The sequence below is a fragment of the Pelodiscus sinensis genome, chromosome 31 (genome assembly GCF_049634645.1).
Source record: "Pelodiscus sinensis isolate JC-2024 chromosome 31, ASM4963464v1, whole genome shotgun sequence".
NCBI lineage: Eukaryota > Metazoa > Chordata > Testudines > Trionychidae > Pelodiscus > Pelodiscus sinensis.
The window spans coordinates 856121-878491 of NC_134741.1; the positions used below are offsets into that span (position 1 = coordinate 856121).

Consider the following 22371-nt stretch of genomic DNA (forward strand, 5'->3'; position numbering starts at 1 on the left):
TGAACTCCTTCCTGTGCTGGCATTGGTACCGAAGTCAGGACAGAAGTAGCTATTAAAGTAGGTGGTGCCGGTACTGGTGCCTCAATCTCTGGGGTCAGTACCAACTCCCGGTATAGTCAAGAGGGGGATTGGTGCTGTGCATTCCCGTGCCATCTAGGAGGTGGTGAGACAGGCGGAGGTGAGGGGGACGATTCAATAAACACCTTCACTGCCTCCGGACTGGTATCTTGCCACCGGGAAAGGTGTTTGCCTGACCTCGAGGGTCTGGGCCATGGACTAGCTGGCACCACATGCCCCAATTTAGGATGCATGGAGGGTGCATGCCTGCTCAGGGATCGACCCCTATCAGGCCTCTTTATTCTGGGCGGCACCGGTAAATGGGAGTGGTACCTGGCCCTGTGCAGTGCTGGGGAGGTTTGGTGTGCTGAAGTGTGCACTGTCTGGGCCCGGTGCTGGCTGGAGAGCTGCTTCCATTAGGAGAGCTTTGAGATGTGCCTTGCATTCCCATTTGGTTCTGGGCTTGAACACTTTGCAAATTTTGCACACGGACGTTATATTCGATTCCCCCAGGCACTTTAGACAAGAAAAGTGGGGATCTCTACTGGGCATAGGTTTGCCACACTTCTTACAGGGCTTGAACCTGTGCATGCCAGGCATGCCCTGCTGCGGGCACACAGTGTGCTGCAGCGTGAAGGAAAGCAACACAAAGAAGAGTCTTTAACAGATTCAAAGGTACTTAGCCAGAGAATGAAGATGACGAGGTAACAATTAGCAGTAGAGACAACTCACAAAGGATTGTACCAATGACTGTCGCAGTGGTAAGAAGGAACTGAGTGGCAGGGCAAGCTCTATGCACCAGCAAAACAAGCAGCACATTGCCAGCACACTGGGCGGCACATTGCCAGGGGCAGCATTCCGGCCCGCAGGAGGAGCAGGGCAGCAGGAAGCCCCATGTAGGCCACCCAGAGTTGGGAGCCCAGCACCCGGCTGCTCAGAGCCTGCACCTGGCCTCAGGGTGCTGGGAAGGCAGAGCAGGGTGGGTCGCTGGGAGGGCACAGCAGGGCACAGCAGAGTGGGGCGAAGTGTTGGGAGGGGCGGGGAGGGAAGAGCAGGGCGCCTGGCCCCAGCACAAGGCAGCTGCAGCTGGTGATGCTGAACCCAGCGGGGCAGGCCGCAGCCCTGGTGGCTGCTCCCAGCAGCTGGCTCACTGTAGAGTTCAGGGCTCAGCAGGTGCTGGGGCTCAGTGCCCTCACACCCGGCTGCTTGGAGCCTACACCTGGCCCTAGGAGCTCTGCGTGGGCAGCCCCAAGGCACAGTCCCTGCTGGGGTACTTCCTGAGGGGCTGCCGTAGTTGGTGAGGCTGAATCCAGTGGCCTCTTCTTCACCTTCATGAGTGCAGCCCCCCCCCCGTGTCCCACCAGCCAGTCACTCCCCATCCCGTGTGCCCCCCCCACCTGAGTTCTCTCCTGCACAACTCCCCTGCCTGTGAACCCCGCTTGACCAGCTGTCCCCTCCCCCTGGCCTGTGTGGCTCTGCCCACTGTCCCACACCTCCCTCTCTTCTCTTCCCCTCCCCCAGCTCTGCCTCTGCCCAGCAACCCCACCTCCTGACCCACTACAACTGTGCTGGGACCCTTTCTCCTCTTCTCCCTCCCCGTCACCTCCCACCTGGATCTCCATCTCCTGTCTAGCTTTCTAAACAATCCCCCTCCCCCTATTCTCTGGGCCCCTCCCACCCCACACACACACCTGCCCAGGAACCCAGCCTCCTTGTGCTGTGTCCTGACAACCTCACCCCTGCCTGGAACCCAGGTGATTCTCCCTCTCCCTTTGTCTGAGGAAGGAGAACTCTCGTGTTCCCAATCCCCATGTCCCCAAGTCTCTTCCTGTCTAGGGCAGGAGAGCTTTATTAAAATTGGAATTGTGATCCTATTTAAATAGGCTTTGTTTTTAATAAAATACCTTTAAAATTAAATTAAAAATGGTTATGGCCTAAATTTATCATAACCTATTTAAATAACTTATTAATTAAATTTAAAAATGAAATAGAACATGTCTCCTGTCAACTTTTAAAGAAATTCTACCAGTTCACTAGTGTAAGTACCCAGAACCAGTGTTTACATCAGCAGTAGCTTCTTCTGCAGGTCAAGAGAGAATGTTTTTAGCACTTTGGTTTATTCAGCTAGTTCAATTCAATGATTAGTTCATTCATGGATGCAAAACCGAGAGTTGACAAAGTAGAAAAAATTGTTTTCCTCTTCTCTCAGTAAAAAACTGGTTATGAGAGCGTTCTAACATCTTGAAGAACATGATGAATAGATTTGATCTGTTAAATTAACTATGGATATTTCCTTTGTTTAAAAAATGAATTTTAGATGCAAAATATGTTTGGATACTTTTTTTGTTAGGTGTCCTTCACATTTAAGGTAGTTTTATTTCATGCAAAAATTAAATGCTGGTTTTGTTTATTTTAAATCGAATTTCTGTCCAGACAGAAGTAGATGCAAATCATATGTTTTTAAAAAAGTAGCCCCCACTTAGCAAATAATAAATGGGGTAAAACCTTGTCTCTTAAGTGTTCCTATTGCACACCATTTTGTAATAGAATAAAAATGTAAAAGTTAAGAATCTGATTACATGTAAGTTACACAATTATCTGGGCATTTATTTAGTTGGTAGCTGTACTGAGTGTATTCTCCTGGTTAGTAAATAGAAGCACCAAATTTGGCATAAAGGTTATATTTATATATAAATCAACATGTTTTAAAGGTTGCTAATCAATAAGACTTGACCATCCTTTAGGAAAATATTTTAAAAGTATAAATTAAATGATTAATTACTCATTTAAACATAGGTTTTCTGCTTGCCAGTTTAAATTATGACTAAAAGTAGAGATTTAAATCAAAGCTATTTAAATCAATCCACCCTGCTTCAGAGGCTGTTTGGTCCATCCCTGAAGGAGAAAGCACAGGGCTGTGCTCATGGAATAGATCCTAAGCTAGTGGGGTTTTGTTGTCTGGTGCCTGTCTTGTTCTGGACAGTTGAGCTGGGGAGTTGAAACAAGTTCTCTTAATCCCTTTGAACTGTCTCATTGTATAGTGAGGCAGATACTTGTCCATGGACAGCAAGAGTTGGACATCTTATGTATTGGGGTTGGTGTCTGAGTGATTATAAGGCTTCTAATAATAAAATCCCTTTGCAGAGTGAGGAGTGGGACCGAGACTCCAGCACTAGGTGATGTGAACAGCTGCATGCTTTGGAAGTCTTTAACTCGCTTGCTGTGGATGAACCTGCCCTCCCATTCTCCTCACATGGGGAGTCCCTGCCTCTCTCCTAGGAGATTCTGGGGAGTGGCTTGGGCTCAGCCCGACCATGATAGGGTACCTAGAGGCAGGGAATATGAGACACACAATCTCTGTATTGGTACAGAAAAATAAATTCATGTGGCAGGAGTGAGGCTCAGGGAATTTGGATTGTGGGAAGGGATTTAGGGTTGGGGCAAAGAGTTGGAGAACAGAGGAGTAAGAGCTGTCTCTGGGGTGGGCCTGGGGTTGAGAGCCTCAGGGATGAAATAGAGGTTTGGAGTCTGAAGGGTTGAGATCAGGATTCCCTCTAAGGTTGAGATCCACCCACCTCCAAAGCAGAGTCATGCAGTGACTATTCAACTGCTCCAGGGTGGGCTGTGTGGGAGACAGTGCTTGTTTTAGCAGCCCTGGACAAGGGCAGGGCAAGAGCCACAGTCAGGGCCTGCTCCAGCAGCCTGGCTGAAGCCAGAGCCATAGCTGTGTTGTGGGCAGTGTATGCTTTGGCAGACTTGGCCAGGGCTTGAGCTGTAGCGGCATAACAGGCAGGGAATGCTTCAGTGGCCCCAGCCCAGAGCCACATGGTGGTGGGGTCACTCCAGTAGCTGCTCCAGCAGCCAAGGCCAAAGCCAGGACCATGTGGAGGTGAGGGACTGGGCTGCTCTAGCAACCGGGGCAGTGTGGTGAGGAGGTCTGGTTCCAATTCCACTTCACTAAAGAGCTCCATCTCGGGATCTCAAAATGTAAATCTGTAGGCTGAGGGATAAAATAGGTGGTAAATGACTAGAGAAATGTTCTGTGTCCTGTTCATATTTAAGAGCCTAAACCATCTCAAGAACAATTCTCTCTGATCCCCTATAGTCTTGTCACTTGTAAGGCATCAGTTACGTCAATAGTGTTGATTGCACCAATGACTATTTTTCTCATTGTGGAACTTATTTCTTTCAATCTCACTCTCTCTCACACATATTGTGTACAAGCAACTAAAACTTTCTTAATGGATGTTGATTATTTTCTATTGATGACATATTAAAGGGACTTTTCTATGATTCACAGGGGGCTAAAGCATGCGGATACTATAAAAAATAATCTAATTATTGATTATGCATCCTATATACAGTGCAGTAATGTGGACTAAAGAAAAAGAGCTGGATGAAATTTTCTGGTGATATCCCTAAATTCAATTTCTGAATGTCATTAACTTGCAACTGCAGAATGAGCTTTAGCATCAATGGCGAGGGACAATGCATTCATTTTTTATGCTTTACAAATCACTAAACTTTCACTAGATTAGACAGGGAGGAAATTGGAGGGGTTGAGATGACGGGGACACTGTAGAAGTTAGGGGCAAAGAAGGCACAAAGCAGGGTTAGTGGTAAAGGGTGCATAGGATACGGGTGCAGCAGAGGAGGAACTCATGGATGCAGGAACAAAGGATCAAGGCTGGGTGGGAATGAAACCGGGTGCCAAGCGGGAAAGTTTTCAGGGTGCATGTGTGCAGGGTCATGCACCTTTTGTTTCAGTATTTTTCTTCCATAACAATTTAAATTGTGTGTGTGTGTGTGTATATATATATATATAAATACGTGCGTGTGTGCAAAAATTCTCAGTAACTCTTGTGTGCCACAGTGGCACACACCCAAACAAGTGCACAGAATGTCACTTTGTGTGCACAAGAAAAAACTCGCTCTACTCCTGGATGGAAAATTTTAGAGGGAATACTGGTTGAGGGCTTCAGGTAGGAGTGTGATCTCAAAGATGAAGGGAATTGACATGCAAGCCACTGAAAGGCTACAATGAGGAGACAAGTATTAGAGGGGTAGCCATGTAAGTGTGAATCTGCAAAAGTGGCGAGGAGTCCTGTGGCACCTTATACATGCATCTGATGAAGTGGGTCTTTGCTGACGAAAGCTTATGCTCCAACACTTCTATTAGTCAATAAAGTGCCATTGGACTCCTTGCCGATAACGAAAAGACTCCCACAAGCTCTTGCTCCCCCAGCTTAGGTGCTACTGTGAAGGGGAAGGAGGAAGATACTCTTCTCCCTGCCATGGTAGATCTGGGGCTGTGGGATAACCAACTGTCCTCTGGCCACGGCAGGCCAAGGCCAGGGTTGAGACCAGTAGATAAGAGGTATTTCTTCCCACCAAAGCCCTATAAGCTTGCATGGCATTTAATAGGCTGTATCACAGCCAACTGGCCACACAGGCTAAAGGGAACTCAGGTTATAGATTTATCCCCTCTGAGTCCTCCGAAGGCTAATAAGATTTGAGTTCTGACTTCCCCCGCAGTCAGAACAGCTGAATGGTTTTCTCCTCTGTGGGTTGTCTTATGTTTAACAAAGTCTGACTTGTGTTTGAAGCCTTTTCTGCAATCAGAGATGTTATGAGGTGACTCTTGTACGTATTATCTGATGGCTAGTAATGCAGGAGCCCTGACAACCTTTTCCTGCAGTCAGAGCAGCTGAAGGGTTTCTTTCCTGTGTGGGTTCTCCTACAGGTAACAAGGTCTGAGCTTCTACTGAAGCTTTTCCCCACACTCAGAGCAACTGAAAGGTTTCTCTCCTGTGTGGATCATCCTGAGTTTAACAAAGTATGAGCTTATACCGAAGCTTTTCCCACAGTCAGAGCAGCAGAAGAGTTTCTTCTCTGTGTGGCTTCTTCAATGGATAACAAGGGTTGACTTCTGACTGAACTTTTCCCGCCGTCAGAGCAATTGAAAGGTTTCTCTCCTGTGTGGGTCCTTCTATGGGAAACAAGGGTTGACTTGTAATTGTAGCGTTTCCCACAGTCAGGGCAATTGAAAGGTTTCTCTCCTGTGTGGGTCCTCTTATGGGTAACAAAGTCTGAGCTTCTATTGTAGCTTTTCCCACAATCAGAGCAATTGAAAGGTTTCACTCCTGTGTGGGTCCTCCTATGGGAAACAAGGTATGAGCAGCTAATGAAGTTTTTCCCACAGTCAGAGCAATTGAAAGGTTTCTCTCCTGTGTGGGTCCTCCTATGGATAACAAGGTCTGAGCTTCTATTGTAGCTTTTCCCGCAGTCAGAGCAATTGAAAGGTTTTTCTCCTGTGTGGGTCCTCCTATGATTAACAAGGTATGAGCTGCTAATGAAGTTTTTCCCACAGTCAGAGCAATTGAAAGGTTTCTCTCCTGTGTGGGTCCTCCTATGGATAACAAGGTATGAGCTGCTCCGGAAGCTTTTCCCACAGTCTGAGCAGTGATGGGGTCTCTCTCTTGTATGTATTTTCCGATGCTTCGTAAAGTGTGAGTGCTCACTGAAGCTTTGCCCAGAGTCAGAGCACTTGAAAGGCTTCTCTCCTGTGGGGGCTCTTTGATGTTCAATAAGAGTTCCACAATTACTATAAGAGCAGGGTGACGGTTGATGGGGGATTTTCTGTTGAACGGTTTCTGTGTTTCTTTTCTCCTCTCTGCTCCTGTGACTGGATTTACCCTGTCCCTCTTCTTGATGGTTTCCCTGCTGCCTTTCTGGGCTATGCTGAATCTCACAGCTCTCTCCTTGCTCATGTATCTGGAAAACATGCCCTTCAGATCTTCCCAATAACATCCCCCATAGAGCCACTTCCTGCAGTCCTTCCTTCTGAAGACTCTTATGGTTCTCAGTCAGTATCCCCTCACCTGTTGGGATAGAGAAATAATCCAGATGGGAGTTATTCTCCATGATAACCTTAAAGGAAACAAAGAGAAATAGAAAAAGGGGGGATACTCAAATAATGGTTGAATTATCATGAGCTGAGTTCATCCTCCTCCTTCACAAACCTTCCACAGAGGAGACAAACCAGCCTTTCCCTACCCACCACAGACTGACTGGAGTTGAAGACAGGCTGAACAGTCAGACTTCATGAAAACACACAAGTTACATCTCAGAGACAGAAATTGGTTTGAGTCAGCTTAACTGATTGCTTACCTGTGTGGATGTTGCTGATGATCTCTCCTTCCTGACGGCTCTGGGGATCTAGGACCCGCAACTCCTCCTCTCGTTCCACCCAGGAGATCACATCAGTTTCAGAGACTGGAAATCCTGTTTGGAGAGCAACGAACCAAGTGCTGATCTTATTCATTAAGGTCTGTGCCATTACTGTTTCCACAGCCAGTATCCGAGTCACCCAGCCAGAAAGGCTCCTTTTCCCACCTTGCAGAGACTGGGCTCTGGCTTGTACAAGAGCCCAGGACACACTTGCCTGCAGTAAAGGTGCATCACCCCCATCGCCTGCCTAGGGAATTGCCCAGCTCATTCCCATGGGGAGCTGAGCACTCTGCTGCACTCTCTAGGGTACAACTCAGTCCCCCTCGCAGCCCGTTCCATCCCCCTGGCATCCCAGGGCTGGACAGGAACACACTGCTCAGAAGCGGAGCTCTAGTGGGCTTGCAGGTCTGACACCAAGGTCTCTAGGTACGGCTCAGACTGCCGTGGCCACATGGCAGGTCACTAGGACTTGGAGAGGAAGGACCTGGGTAACTATAGGCCTGTTAGTTTGACATCTGTAGTATGCAAGATTTTGGAAAAAATTTTGAAGGAGAAAGTAGTTAGAGACATTGAGGCTAATGGCAATTGGGACAAATTACAACATGGTTTTACAAAAGGTAGATCGTGCCAAACCAACCCGATCTCCTTTTCTGAGAAAATAACAGATTTTTTAGATAAAGGAAATGCAGTGGATCTAATCTACCTCGACTTTACTAAGGCATTTGATACAGTACCACATGGGGAATTATTGGTTAAATTGGAAAAGATAGGGATTAATATGAAAGTTGAGAGGTGGATAAGCAACTGGTTAAAGAGGAGACTAAAGCAGGTCATACTGAAAGGTGGAGGAAGGTTACTAGCAGAGTTCCTCAGGGATCAGTTTTGGGGCCAATTTTATTTAATCTTTTTATCGTTGACCTTCGCACCAAAAGTGGAAGTGTCCTGATAAAATCTGCGGATGACACAAAGTTGGGAGGTATTGCCAATTCAGAAAAGGATCGGGATATCATACAGGAAGATTTGGATGACCTTGTAAATTGGAGAGATAGCAATAGGATGAAATTTAATAGTGAGAAGTATAAGGTTATGCATTTAGGGATTAATAACAAGAATCTTAGTTATAAGCTGGGGACACATCAGTTGGAAGTAACGGAGGAGAAGGACCTTGGAGTCCTGGTTGATTATAGGATGACTATGAGCCGCCATTGTGACATGGCCATGAAAAGGCGAATACGGTCTTGGGATGTATTAGGCGAGGTATTTCCAGTAGGGTTAAGGAGGTGTTAGTGCCATTATACAAGGCATTGGTGAGACCCCATTTGGACTACTGTGTGCAGTTCTGGTCTCCCATGTTTAAGAAGGATGAATTCAAACTGGAACAGGTAAAACAAAGGCCCACTAGGATGATCCGAGGAATGGAAAACCTGTCTTATGAAAGGAGACTCAAGGAGCTTGGCTTGTTTACCTTAACCAAAAGAAGGCTGAGGGGGGACATGATTGCACTCTTTAAATATATTAGAGGGATAAATACCAGGGAGGGAGAGGAATTATTTAAGCTTAATACCAATGCGGACACAAGAACAAATGGATATAAGCTGGCTAGTAGGAAGTTTAGACTTGAGATTAGACGAAGGTTTCTAACCATTAGAGGAGTGAGGTTCTGGAACAGCCTTCCAAGGGAAGTAGTGGGGGCAAAAGATCTATCTGGCTTCAAGATTAAACTAGATGGATTTATAAAGGGGATGGTTTGATGAGATAACATGATCTTGGTAACTAATTGACCATTCATTATCAGTGGTAAATAGGTCAATGGAGGGATGATAGGAGTTACTATAGAGAACTTTTTTCTGGGTGTCTGGCTGGTGAGTTTTGCTCACATGCTGAGGGTTTAACTGATCGCCATATTTGGGGTCGGGAAGGAATTTTCCTCCAGGGTAGATTGGCAGAGACCCTGGAAGTTTTTCGCCTTTCTCTGTAGCATGGGGTACAGATCACAGCTGGAGGGTTCTCTGCATCTTGGGGTCTTCAAAGTATTTGAAAGCTTCGATATCTGAGATATATGAGAGGACTATTCTAGGAAGGGGTGGGTGAGATTCTGTGGCCTGCACTGTGCAGGGGGTGAGACTAGATGATCATAATGGTCCCTTCTGACCTTAAAGTCTATGAGACCCAGCAGAGCTCTAGCTCCCCAAGGCTCTGTCCACAAAACTTCTGGCTACTGGGCTGGGCTTGCCCTGATCTTTGGCTCAGATGCTCTACATGGGGCAGAAGGAGGCAGAGGAAGTTGCCTGAGTATTTAAGTGAAACCTTGGCTGGCTGCTTCACGTCCTGCCTATGCTCTACACTCCTGACCCCAATTTCCTTCTCTGGTTGGGCCCTGCCAGGACCAACCTCTGATGCACCGAGGGGAACTCTGCCGCCTGCACATATATTATGTAGCAGGGTCTCGCGAGATCTGCCCCCATAGTGGCTCCCAAAGACCTGGCCCCCACAAGCAGCTTCCAGGCTCAAAGGAGGTCCTGGTAGAAGGCCGGCATCCTGGAGAGGTCTCGCAGAAGACCTCTCAAATAAAGGAACTGCCGGTCATATTGGAGCCCTCAGAAGCAGCAAAGGAAAGCATGCACAAGTGTGTTCCACACCGGACTACCTGCATCAAATAGGAGTCTCTGCAGGGCCCGGAGGTAGAGGACATGAACCCACATATGCAAACATGTCAGGCCCTGCCCTCCCTCCATCTCCCTCTAGAGGAGAACCCCTGCAGAGATCCAGTGCAGTCCTAGCCAGAAAAAATGCAGCATTAGCTGCTGGATATAAGCCAGGAAACCCGGGGACGGGACCAGGGTGTTGAGACAGAGCCAAAGCATGGACAGTCCAATTGGTTAAGTACCAGTGCTCTCCCACAGAGAGGAACCAAAGGAGTCCTGTCCATCTCCACTACCACTCAACCACCCTGAACTCTAAACCTTGCCAGTTCTCCAGCAGAGGGGGATGTGTGGCAGAGAGAAAAACACCTGGATAGAGCAGCGGACCTGCACTCCACTTGATGGCCTGAAGTATGGGTGGGAGGGAGCCCGCCTGCTACCCAGCCCCTACCACAAAGCCAGAGATCTTGACCCAGTTAACCTGAGCAGAGGAGGCCATCAAGTAGATGGCTTGGCAAGCCTCCACCCTTGCCAGGTCTCCTGGATCCTGGACCTCAAGGAGCATGTCAATGGCATACGCCGACAGGATCAGCCTCATCTCCGGCTCACAAAGCACCAACCTCATCAACCTCTTGCAAAGGAGATGGAGGAAGGGCTCCATTGTCAGAGCGTACAGCTGGCCTGACAGCAGACAGCTATGACGTACTCCCAACCCAAAGCTGACCAGTGCGGTTAGGGTCCAGTTGAGCTGACCAAGCACTCTGCGGAGGCGTACACCACCTGGAGAAACTCCACAAAATGGGGCCCATGGTTCATCCAGTCAAACGCCTTCTCCTGATCCAAGGACAAAAGGGCGAATGACAGACCTTCCCAACTCCCTAGCTCTAGAAGATCCTGGACCAGGAAGAGGTTGTCACAGATGGTACAGCCTGGGATGGTGTAGGTCTTGTCAAGAAGGACCACGTCCACCAGCACAGACTTTAGTGATAGGGAGATGGCTTTGGCAAAGATTTTATAGTCCATGCTGAGGAGCAAGATGGGACGCCAATTCCTCAGATCACGGAGGTTCCCCCTCTTAGGCAGCATGGCGAGCACAGCTCACCTACACAATGAAAGGAGGACCCCGCTCTCCAAGGACTGTGCCCAAAAGCAAGCAAGGTCCAGGCCGAGGATGTCCCAGAACACACAGTAGAACTTCACGGTCAGCCCATCCATGACCAGGGATTTGCTGGTAGGCATGACATGGAGGGCTTCCAAGAACTCAGCCAGAAGAGAGGCAGCTCTAGCTGGTCCTGATTGCCCACACTGACCATCAGAAGTTTGTTCCAGAGAACCCTGTGGGCACTGGCTGGATCAGGGGGGAAAACAGAGAGGGGTAGAAGTCACAAGCCCTCTCGTGCATCTCAGTGAGGGGGGGCGCCATCTTAGGCCAGAAGGCAGACAATGAGTCAAGGGTGTAGAAAAAGAGAGAGCTGCAATCCATCTCCTGAAGGAGATGGATGCAAGAATGAACAAAGGCACCCCGGGCCCGAAGGTCCTCGAGGGCCTGCAGTTCCTCCCATTTCTCCCGGTATGCTCCACAAAGGGCTGGATCTCCGGGCTGGCGGCCAGCCACCCACCTCTCTGGCTCAAAGACCTCCCATTCCAACTGCTCTACTGCTGCATCCCTCTGCCAGCTGACCACCCGGGTGAAGTCATAGCAGAAGAGCCATGTGCGCACCTTCCCCACATCCCACCACTGCCGCACCAAAGGAAAGGCGCACTGCCACCCGTGGCAGGCCAGCCAGAACTCCGGGAAGGATGCTATGAAGCCCACATCCTCCAGCAGGCTAAATACCAGTAGGCCAGCCCCAGCCTCTCTGAAGAAAGAGAGCCTGTCATGGCCACAAAGTGGTGATCTGAGAACGGGGCTGGCCTAATGCTGGAGAAGTGAACCTGGAAGAGATAATGACAAGAAAGATAAATGTGGTGTAACTGGGAGTGGAAAGACCGATGACCCACTACCTGGACGTACGTAAATAGTGTCCTTGCCCAGGTGGAGTGATGGTCTATTATCTCCGGGTATGTCTACACTACAGTGCTAATTCGAACTAACTTAGTTCGAATTAGTTAATTCGAACTCAGCTAATTCAAACTAACGTGTCTAGAACTAAAAACTAGTTCGAATTAGCGTTTTGCTAATTCGAACTAGCATGTCCACACAGAGTGGACCCTGAACAGGGCTTAAGGATGGCCGGAAGCAGTGCCGGCAGGGCATCAGAGGAGGACTTAGAGCGTGGAGATGCTGTCTCAGGCTAGCCGAGGGCTGTGCTTAAAGGGACCCGACCCCCACCCCGGACAGACAGTTCTCAGGGGTGCCCCGCTTGAAAACCAGTCCTGGCTTGGAGTGCCCACACTGGACACATCACACCACTCGGCCATCAGCCCGGCTGCACTTGCCGCAGGCTGCCATCTGAGGAGAGGGGGCAATTGGAGGGCTGCAGGAGAGCTTCCACCCCCAGAAGCCGGAAAAGCCAGCCCAGTCCTCCCCACCGAGGGCTCGTGCCCCATTCCTCCCTCACCTCCTTCCACTTACCCTTCCCTAGCCCCTCTTCTTGATGTACAAAATAAAGGACAATTGTGTTCAAAAATGGAATCTGTCTTTATTGAACAAAACTGGGGGAGACTGGGAAAAGGAGGTGGGAGAGGGGAAGAGAGAGGCTGGGAAAGGGGAGGGCAACTAAAATGATCAGGGGTTGGGAACAGGTCCCATATGAGGAGAGGCTAAAGAGACTGAGACTTCTCAGCTTAGAAAAGAGGAGACGGAGGGGGACAGGATAGAGGTCTCTAAAAGCAGGAGTTGGGTGGAGAGGGTGCATACAGAAAAGTTCTTCATTAGTTCCCATAAAGAAGGACTAGAGGACACCAAAGGAAAGGAATGGGTAGCAGGCTTCAAACTAGTAACAGAAAGTTGTTCTTCACAAAGCAAAGAGTCAACCTGTGGAACTCCTTGCTGCAGGAGGCTGTGAAGGCTAGAACTAGAACAGAGTTAAAAGGGAAGTGAGATCAAGTCATGGAGGTTGGGTCCATGGAGTGCTATTAGCCAGGGGGTAGGAGTGGTGTCCCTGCCCAAAGTTTGTGGAAGGCTGAAGAGGGATGGCACGAGACAAATGGCTTGGTCACTGTCTTCGGTCCATCCCCTCCAGGGTCCCTAGGGTTGGCCGCTGTCGGCAGACAGGCTACTGGGCTAGATGGACCTTTGGTCTGACCCAGGACGGCCATTGTAAGCTTAGGGCTCAGGGTCGGGGGTCTCAGTGGACCCCCTTGATTCTCTTGCACACCTGCTCCTGGGTGGCCAGGCTGGCAGCTCTCCTGCCCAAGCCGGCCACTTTCCTGTGCCTAGTGCAGAGATCGTGGACAAGGTCCACAATGTCCGCACTAGCCCAGGTGGGTGCCCGCCTCTTGCGGTCCCGGGCAAGCTCCCGGGAGCCACCAGCCTGGTCCCGGGAAGAGGGGGAGGGCTGGGGGACATCAGGTGGCTGGCTCGATCCGTGCCAGGTGCAGGGTCTGCTGGCTGGGTGCTGGCAGGCTTGCACCTGGCACGGGCACTGTAGCCAGCCCGTGCCCCTTTAAGGAGACCGGGGCCGGGAGGGGGGCATAGAGTTTCCCTGGTGTTGGCCAGAGTGGCCACCAGGGAAACCTGGGAAGCCTTAGCCTCCCACTAGTTCGAATTAAGGGTCTACACAGCCCTTAATTCGAGCTAGCTAGTTCGAACTAGGCTTAATCCTCGTAAAATGAGGTTTACCTAGTTCGAACTAAGCGCTCCGCTAATTCGAATTAAATTCGAACTAGCGGAGCGCTAGTGTAGCGCCTATTAAAGTTAGTTCGAACTAACGTCCGTTAGTTCGAACTAACTTTGCAGTGTAGACATACCCTCCCTGAGGACGTCTGCGGTGGCCGGGCACTGCTCAATCCCTGTACAGTCCCGCTCCTCGAGGGTGCGGTTGAAGTCCCCACCCAGGACCAGGCACTTACGAGGATCCAAGGAAGATAGACGCCCACTGATAGAAGCATAGCCTCTTTGGGCTGGATGTCGGGGTGTAGACGTTAACGAGATTTAATGTCAGCCCCTCTGTCCAAACCTGGAGATGCAGCAGGCAACCCAGCATGACCTCAGCAGTCTCTAGTACCTAGGGCTGCAGGCTCAGGAAGAACAGGGTAGCCATCCCAGCTTGACGGGCCAACAGGTGGCTGAAATAAACCGTCCCCCCGCTCCAGCTGCCAGCTGCCAGCTAGCCTCAGCAGCCTGAGTCGTAAGGGTCTCCTGCAGGAACGTGACAGAGTATCCCCACTCCTGAAGGAAGGAGAGTATCTAACACCTGCGGAGACCCGACCCGCAGTCCCAGGTGTATAAAGTGGTAAGGATGAGCACCAACATCAAGAGGGCTGGGGAAGATCCTCACCAGCAGGAGTGCCAGCAGCCCCGATTGGGCCCCACAGCAAACCATGACCGTATCCAAAAGTGAGTAAGGCATCACAGAAGCTGCAGACCCGCTGGTAGTGCATAGCCTCCCGCTGCCCGGTCCCTTTACCCTCCCTCAAGAGGGCCCTTACCATTTGTAAGACAAGATGGAAATCTCTCCAGAGCTGAAGGGTGAGAGCAACCTTGTTCTTAGAGCCACAAATGTCTTCCAAGAAAACATGCATCTTGCCCTTCAGCGCATCTGGCCCTCAAACGCCTTGGGGCCAGACCCCTCCAGGAGCCTCATGACCCATCGACACAGGGCCTTGGGAGTTCCTGCTGGGAAGACAGTGGCAGAGGGAAAACAGCCCCAGATGTGCTGGGAGCAGGAGCAACGAAAACCACCTCCCGGGGGCCAACATCTGCACTGAACTTGGCAACCCTGGGGGCAGCAGCAACAAAATAAGGGGAGGAAAAGAGGTCAAGGAAAGGAGCAGGAAAGGGAGGAAGGGGAGTAGTGGGAGGAAGTGGTAGGATATTAGGGAAAAGACAAGGATGGGGGGAGCAGGAAGAGGGGTTGGAAGCTCAATTGGGTGGGGGACTGAACAAGGAGCAAGGGTATATCTACTCCAGTGCTGAAACTCCTTGCGGTGGCCCCTCCGGTGCACCTGGATCAGGACCCTGTGGTCCCGGCTCACTGCCTCCTGGGCTGGTGCGGACTGCCCCGCCCCCCAAGAATTGGTCGGGGGCGGCAAAGTAGGGACAGGTGGCAGCCCCTGCTGCGGCGCTGCCCCTGGTGTATGCCTGCTGCAGCTGTTTAATTTTCAGGCGCACTTGCTCTTGCTCATTTTATTTGCCCTTTTCTGAACCCTTTCCAAGGCCAAAATATCTTTTTTTGAAGTGAGGAGACCACATCTGTACACAGTATCAGAGGGGTAGCCCTGTTAGTCTGAATCTGCAAAAGCAGCGAGGAGTCCTGTGACTAACTGAAGTGTTGGAGCATAAGCTTTTGTGGGCAAAGACCCATTTCAGCTACCCCTCTGATACTTGACACCATGCAAGGCACTGCATTTAGCTGTATGGAGTGGAAATCTATCAAATTCACATGCATCTGACGAAGTGGGTCTTTGCCCACGAAATCTTATGCTCCAACACTTCGGTTAGTCTATATGGTGCCACAGGACTCCTTGCCACATCTGTACAGTATTCAAGATGTGGGCGTACCATAGGTTTATACAGCAGCAGTAAGATATTCTGTCTTGTTTTCTATCCCTTTCTACAAATTCCTAACATCCTATTTGCCTTTTTGACCACCACTGCACAGTGTGTGGAAGTTTTCAGAGAACTATCTACGATAACTCCAAGATCTCTTTCCTGATTTGTCATAGCCAAATTAGCTCTCATCATACTGTACGTATATAGTTGGGGTTATTTTTTCGAATGTACATTACTTTACACTTATCCACATTAAATTTCATTTGCCATTTTGTTGCCCGATCACTCAGTCTGGTGAGATCTTTTTGGAGTTCCTCACAGTCTGCTTCTGTCTTGACTATCAAACAGTTTGGTATCATCCGCAAACTTTACCACCTCACTGCTTACCCCTTTCTCCAGATCATTTATGAATAAGTTGAAAAGGATTGGTCCCAGGACTGACCCTTGGGGGACACCACTAGTTCCCCCTCTCCATTCTGAAAATATACCATATATTCCTACCCTTTGTTTCCTGTCTTTTAACCAGTTCTCAATCCATGAAAGGACCTCCCCTCTTATCCCATGACTATGTAATTTACATAAGAGCCTTTGATGAGGGACCTTGTCAAAGGCCTTCTGAAAATCTAAGTATACTTTATCTACTGGATCCCCCTTGTCTGTCTGTTAACCTCTTCAAAGAACTCTAATAGATTAGTAAGACATGATTTCCCTTTACAGAAACCATGTTGACTTTTGTCCAACAAATTATGTTCTTCTACATGCGTCACAATTTTATTCTTTACTATTGTTTTGATTAGTTTGCCCAGTACTGAAGTTAGACCTCTGTAATTGCCAGGATCGCCTCTAGAACCCTTTTAAAATATTGGTGTCACATTGGGTACCTTCCAGTCATTAGGTACAGAAGCTGATTTAAAGGATAGGTTACAAACCACAGATAATAGTTCAGCAATTTCCCTTTTGAGTTTTTAGAACCCTTGGATGAATGCCATCTGGTCCCGGTGATTTGTTAACATTAACTTTTTCTATTTGTTCCAAAACCTCCTCTAATGACACTTCAATCCGGGACAGTTCCTCAGATTCGTCACCCAGAAAGGAGAGTGCAGATTTGGGAATCTCAACATCCTCAGCCGTGAAGACTGAAGCAAAGAAATCATTTAGATTCTCCGCAATGGCTTTATCGTCCTTGATTGCTTCTTTTATATCTCGATCGTCTAGGGAACCACAGGTTTTTTAGCAGGCTTCCTGCTTCTAATGTACTTAAAAAGCATTTTGTTATTTTTTTTGAGTTTTTGGCTAGCTGTTCCTCAAAATCTTTTTTTGCTTTTCTTATTATGTTTTTACACTTGATTTGACAGTGTTTATGTTCCTTTCTATTTATCTCACTAGGACTGGACTTCCACTTCTTAAAAAATGCCTTTTTGTCCCTCACCGCTTCTTTTACACGGTGGTTAAGCCACGGTGACTCTTTTTTAGGTCCCTTACTATGTTTTTTAATTTGGGGTATACATTTAAGTTGGACCTCTATTATGGTGTATTTAAAAAATCCCATTCAGCTTGCAGGGATTTGGCTCTAGTCTCTGTGCCTTTTAATGTCTGTTTAACTAACCTCATCATTTGTGTGTAATTCCCTTTTTTGAAATTAAATGCCAGAGTGCTGGACTGCTGAGGTGTTCTTCCCACCACAGAAATGTTAATTGTTATTATATTATGGCCACTATTCCCAAGTAGTCCTGTAATGGTTCTCTCCTGGACCTGATCCTGTGCTCCACTCAGGACTAAGTTGAGAATTGCCTCTCCCCTTGTGGGTTCCTGTACCCAAGGTCCTGCTCTCAGGATGGTCACTGACCCCGCCGCCCTCTCTTCCGCGGGCCCGGCCTTGCCACTTTTGGTGGTGGCAGCAGCAGGTGCTCATCTGGGGCCTGCAGAGCCCAAGTGGGATTGACCATGGTCACAACTGGAGGAGGGGCGACACCAAGGTCTGGACCATCAGGGCCACCAGCGGTGGTGGGGCCAGTGCCCTCCCAAACCGATCCAGGGGGCAGTCCCTTCAGATGTGCCCCATTGCCCGACAGAGAAAACACCGGGCCTCCGCCATGGTGTAGTACACCCGGTACTGGGCCCATTGATGGGGCACCGGAAATGACCCTTCTCCGCCATATCCCGCTGGTAGTAATTGGATAGAAACCTGCCGGCGAAAGGAAAGGACGTGGCAGAGGTTAGGGTCTTTGCAGCCCAGAGGATGGGGACTTAGGACTGATAGAGGCCTCCCCAGGGTGGAGAGGAAAGGCAGTAGGGTGGCATTGGGAGGAAGGGAAGCACAGAGGACAAAACCACTCATATGCCCAGGTCCTCCAAAGGCTTAAGGGGAACGTGGACTCTCCCACCGCCAAACCCCTTTCCGCCACCTCCTGGGCGGTGACCTTGGATGCCAGAAAGAATACCACCTTCCCAAACATCTTAGAGGCTGCCACCATGGCTGCAGGCTCCACCACGCATGCCAATGCCCGTACGTAGGTCTCCACGTGGGGCGAGGCCACCACCAGGAGACAACGGATCCCATGCCGCCTGGTTAGGGTGGGAAAGGGGCCACAGGCCGCCGGCAATGGAATTCTGGGAGGCAACTTGGGGGGCTGCAGGCAGAGGATGGCGGCTACCTGAGCGTACTCCCTGGGGGCCGGGATAACATCACCCCCAGAGCTGGTGGAAGGAACAGGGGGAGCGGGAAGGAAGGGAGGCCGTGGCCGGCATGGGGGCAATGGCCAGGTTATGAGCCATCGCCTCAGTTTTTGCCTTACGGGTGGGGTTCTTGCCCTTGGTCGACTGGCCCTTCCTACCCTTCAGGGGAACTTCTTCAATGGGTACTAGAGGTGCCATGGCAGGGGCAGTCAAGGCACTCGAGTCCTCATCCACGTCCGCCCCCTTCCACCATAGCGATGGAGGGCCCAGTAGCCTCAGAGGGACTGCTGTTTTTAGGGAGGGGTGGGAAAGGTTTGGCAGGGGTGTCACCAGACAACCCCTCCATCGTGGTCATGGGTCGGGAGGGAAGGACAAACAACCAATTAGGAGAGGAGCGAATATGCCAGAGAAGGGAGCAGGAAGGGGAAGAAAGGAGGTTTGCTGCTCCTCCCTACGAGGCTAGAAGTGGGGTGGGAGGGCGACGATTCAGAAAAGAGAAGGGAAAAAGAGGAAGGAGTACAGCTCCCAGCACAGAATGGAAAGAGCAGCTCCTCTGGCTGCACTGGGGAGATGAGGGGTAAATTATTATTTAAAGAACATGGGGACAAGTGAAGCTGTGTGTGGTAATTAAAGGATGGGGAATCTTAAGCGCCTAACAAAAGAATGGGGGGAGGGTATGGACACACAACAGGGTAGATGGGACAAGCAGCAGAGAGGGAAGGCAAGTAGTGAAGAGATGCCTCCTCAAGAGTGAGGGGATGGGGAAAGGGAGGAGACATGGCTGGGAAAGGGAACCAGTGTGCCCACAGGTGCTTGTGTAGCAGGCCCACAGTTCCTGCTGCAGGGCCCAGAAGAGTAAAGAAGTGTAAGGAGGCAAGCAGTAGGGCCCAGAATGGAAAAAAAACCCACAGCAACTGTGGTTGGGAAGGAGCAGCAACAGAAAACAGGGGCAGGAGAACCAGGAGGAGGAGAACCACCCCCTATCCCCAGCACCTCACAAGACCCCCACCAACCTCCACCCAGCGGTCCTGATGGAAGGTCCCTTAGTCCCTCCCCCACACAGGCAATCTGTGGGGAGAGAGAACCCCAGGGGCTGCCATAAAGCAGCTCACTTTCCTCCTCTGCCTCAGGGAAAGCAGCAGCTGCAGGAATGGTGGAATTCAGGCTTGCAGAGGTGAAAAAAACCCAAAAGGGACAAAAATAGATTCCCAAGAAGATGGGAGAGGGGCCTCCCTCCACCCAAAGGCAGGGCAACTAGCTGAGGTGAGTGGGGGGGGGGAAGCTGCTTGCAAAAGACAGGTGGAAAAAGGGGTCTGGCCCAAAATGTAAGGGTAGCCAGGGCCCACCTGCCACAAAAGCAGCAACCCCCCCCTACACAGACACCCCCCTCCAAAAGGAAGAAGAGCAGAGGAATGCAGGAAAAATACAGCACCCCAAAAGCAGGGAGCTACTGAGGCCTCATGGAAGGTTTACAAAAGCCTATAGAAGGCAGCCATATTGGAAGGTGAGTTAATGCCTTCTTGTTTCTAAATGAGCCTCACCTGAACACAGCCCAGCAGCCAGGATAGAAAAGAGAGGCCTAACTGGGAGGCACCTTGCAGCTGGAGTTAAGCACCTGCTGCCAATTAAGCCCTCCAGGTTCCCATAAAAGGAATCCTCTCAGGCAGCACGAGGCATGGCAAGGAAAGGGTGAACTCCAATGACTAGCCTGTGATGAGAATAACTTGGTAAGTGGGGACCATTGCCTCTAGGGAAATCCCAGGGCAACAAAGGGGGCTCTGTGAGTCTGAGGTGCTCAAGTAACTGCCAAGAAGTGTAGAACCCCAGGGAGCTACCAAGGGACTTTGTCACACAATATAGGAGAGAAGTCACAGGAGGGGCATGTTGATTCTGGCTGAGGGGCAGCATTCTGGTTGCTGACTGAGCTGGTACTGTTATTGGGTTGGGACAAGTCTCACTATACCTGTGCCTTAGGAGCTGGGACACTAGCACCCTGCTCCTTTTCGCAATAAACTTGGCTGAGCGCCTTAGCCTCCGAATGGAGTCTGAGTTTTTCCTCAGCAGCAACCCTGGGCTGTGCTGCATGGGCAAGCCGCACACTCTGCCAGCACCGCTGGCATCAGAGCTCCAGAAAGAGCTGCCCTGAACAGCTGTAACAACACTCTGTAGTGCTAGCAGCAATTCATATGGCACTGCAGTTGCTGCAGGAAGCAAAATTATCAATCACAGCAGCACCTGGGAACTCTGGTGTAAATCAGGACTCCACTGTGCTATCGGGATGCTCATATGGAGCTAAGCATGGTCCTTGTTTAGTGTAGGTATCCTTCCCAGCCCTGAGAAACAGGGACAGGCTATAATAGCTATTAAAGAGAGAAGCGATCACACACAAGGAGTAATGTTAGTTCGAACCAAGGGCTTTGGTGCGAACTACCACGTCCCGGTGCACATTTCCTAGTTCCAGCCACCTGTGATTCGAACTAGCACATGGGCGAGATCATACTAATGAAGTACAAAATATTTAAATCCCTGCTTCATTAGCAATTTCGGCCGCCTACATTTGCCTCCCTATCTTAAGATAGGGAGCAAGTGTAGACATACCCCATAGGACTGGAGGCCCAAGTGTTGACCCTATGCTCGATCAGAGAGGATGAAGACTTCCTCGATAGAAGGCAGTGTTTAATCCTGGAAAAACAGCAGAAGGAAGAGTCAAGAGGGCAGTACAGGACTAGAAAGAGAACTGGCAGCAGGCAACATCTAGAAGGGGAAAAAAGCCAGCACAGGAATCCCCCAATGCAATAAAGGTAAGTAATCACTTTCAGGCTCCCTCCACAGACTCTGTGGTGGCGAATGCTTTGGAAGGGACCTCACAAGGAAGAAACCGGAAGGGAACACCATCTACTGGAAGGCATGGGATGCATAGTCCTAGGGATGGGGGTTCCACAACCACCACCCCCCAAAAAAGATGATGGGTGGTGGTGGTTGTGGAGTCTCTCCTAAGAGGGACTGAGGAGTGCTGGTTACTGGGAGCTCGAATTCAGGATGTGACTGAGAGTCTTACAAAACTGATCAAATCTTCGGATCGCTACCCCTTCCTGCTTCTCCACGTGGGAGCTAACGATACGGCCAAGAATGACCATGAGCAGGTTATTGTGGATTATGTAGCACTGCGAAGAAGGATCAAAGAATTCAGAGCACAAGTGGTGTTCTCGTCCATCTTCCCCGTTGAAGGGAAAGGACTGGGCAGGGATCAACGAATTGGGGAAGTAAATGCGTGGTTGCGCAGGTGATGTCGGAGAGAGGGTTTTGGTTTCTTCGACCATGGGACACTGTTCCGGGCACAAGGATTGTTAGGAAGAGATGGGATCCACCTAATAAAGAGAGGAAGAAGCATCTTTACGGGCAGGCTTGCAAACCTAGTAAGAAGGGCTTTAAACTAGGTTTGTTGGGGGATGGTGATCAAAACCCTGAGGAGTGGGAAAGTCGGATACTGGGAAGAAATGCAAAGAGGAACGTGCAACAAAGGAGGACCCCTGATTCGAATGGAGAAGGTAGGGCGATCAATTGGTTATCTGAGGTGTTTGTACACCAATATGAGAAGCCTGGGCAATAAACAGGAAGAATTGGAGGCCCTGGCCCAGACAAAAAATGATTTAATTGGGATAACAGATTTGGTGGGATGACTCGCATGACTGGAGCACTGCCATGGAAGGATATAAACTGTTCAGGAAGAACAGACAGGGGAGAAAAGGAGGAGTTGCATTATATGTAAGAGCACTATGATTGCTCAGAACTCCAGTATATAGAGGGGGAAAAAAGCCTGTTGAGAGTCTATGGGTTTAGAGGTGCAAACAACAGCCGTGATGTTGTGGTTGGGGTCAACTACAGGCCACAGAATCAGGTGGATGAGGTAGATGAGGCTTTCTTCGGACAACTGAGAGAACCTTCCAGATCGCAGGCCCTGGTTCTTGTGGGGGACTTTAATCACCCTGACATCTGCTGGGAGACCAATACAGCAGTATATAGGCAATCCAGGAAGTTTTTGGACAATGTTGGGGATAACTTTTTGGTACAAGTGCTGAAGAATCCAACCAGGGACCATGCACAGCTTGA

At 49.7% G+C, this 22371-nt stretch overlaps 1 protein-coding gene across 4 annotated transcripts in view; it reads right to left on the reverse strand.

Annotated features, from left to right (window-relative positions):
* Nucleotides 1-1786: 1786 nt before the first annotated feature.
* The window catches only part of LOC142821563 (zinc finger protein RFP-like), a 32313-nt gene continuing 11728 nt past the window's right edge, over nucleotides 1787-22371 (reverse strand). For 2 of the 4 annotated variants that reach the window (XM_075912845.1, XM_075912843.1), the window contains exons 9-10: nucleotides 7228-7341; nucleotides 1787-6938 (exon numbers count right to left, since the gene is read on the reverse strand). In XM_075912845.1, the coding sequence (XP_075768960.1) occupies nucleotides 5902-6938; nucleotides 7228-7341 (1151 nt within the window). In that variant the 3' untranslated portion in view covers nucleotides 1787-5901. Of the gene's footprint in view, nucleotides 6939-7227; nucleotides 7342-17492; nucleotides 17771-22371 lie in introns of those variants that run through there. The other 2 variants (XR_012898277.1, XM_075912846.1) reach the window with 2 other exon arrangements.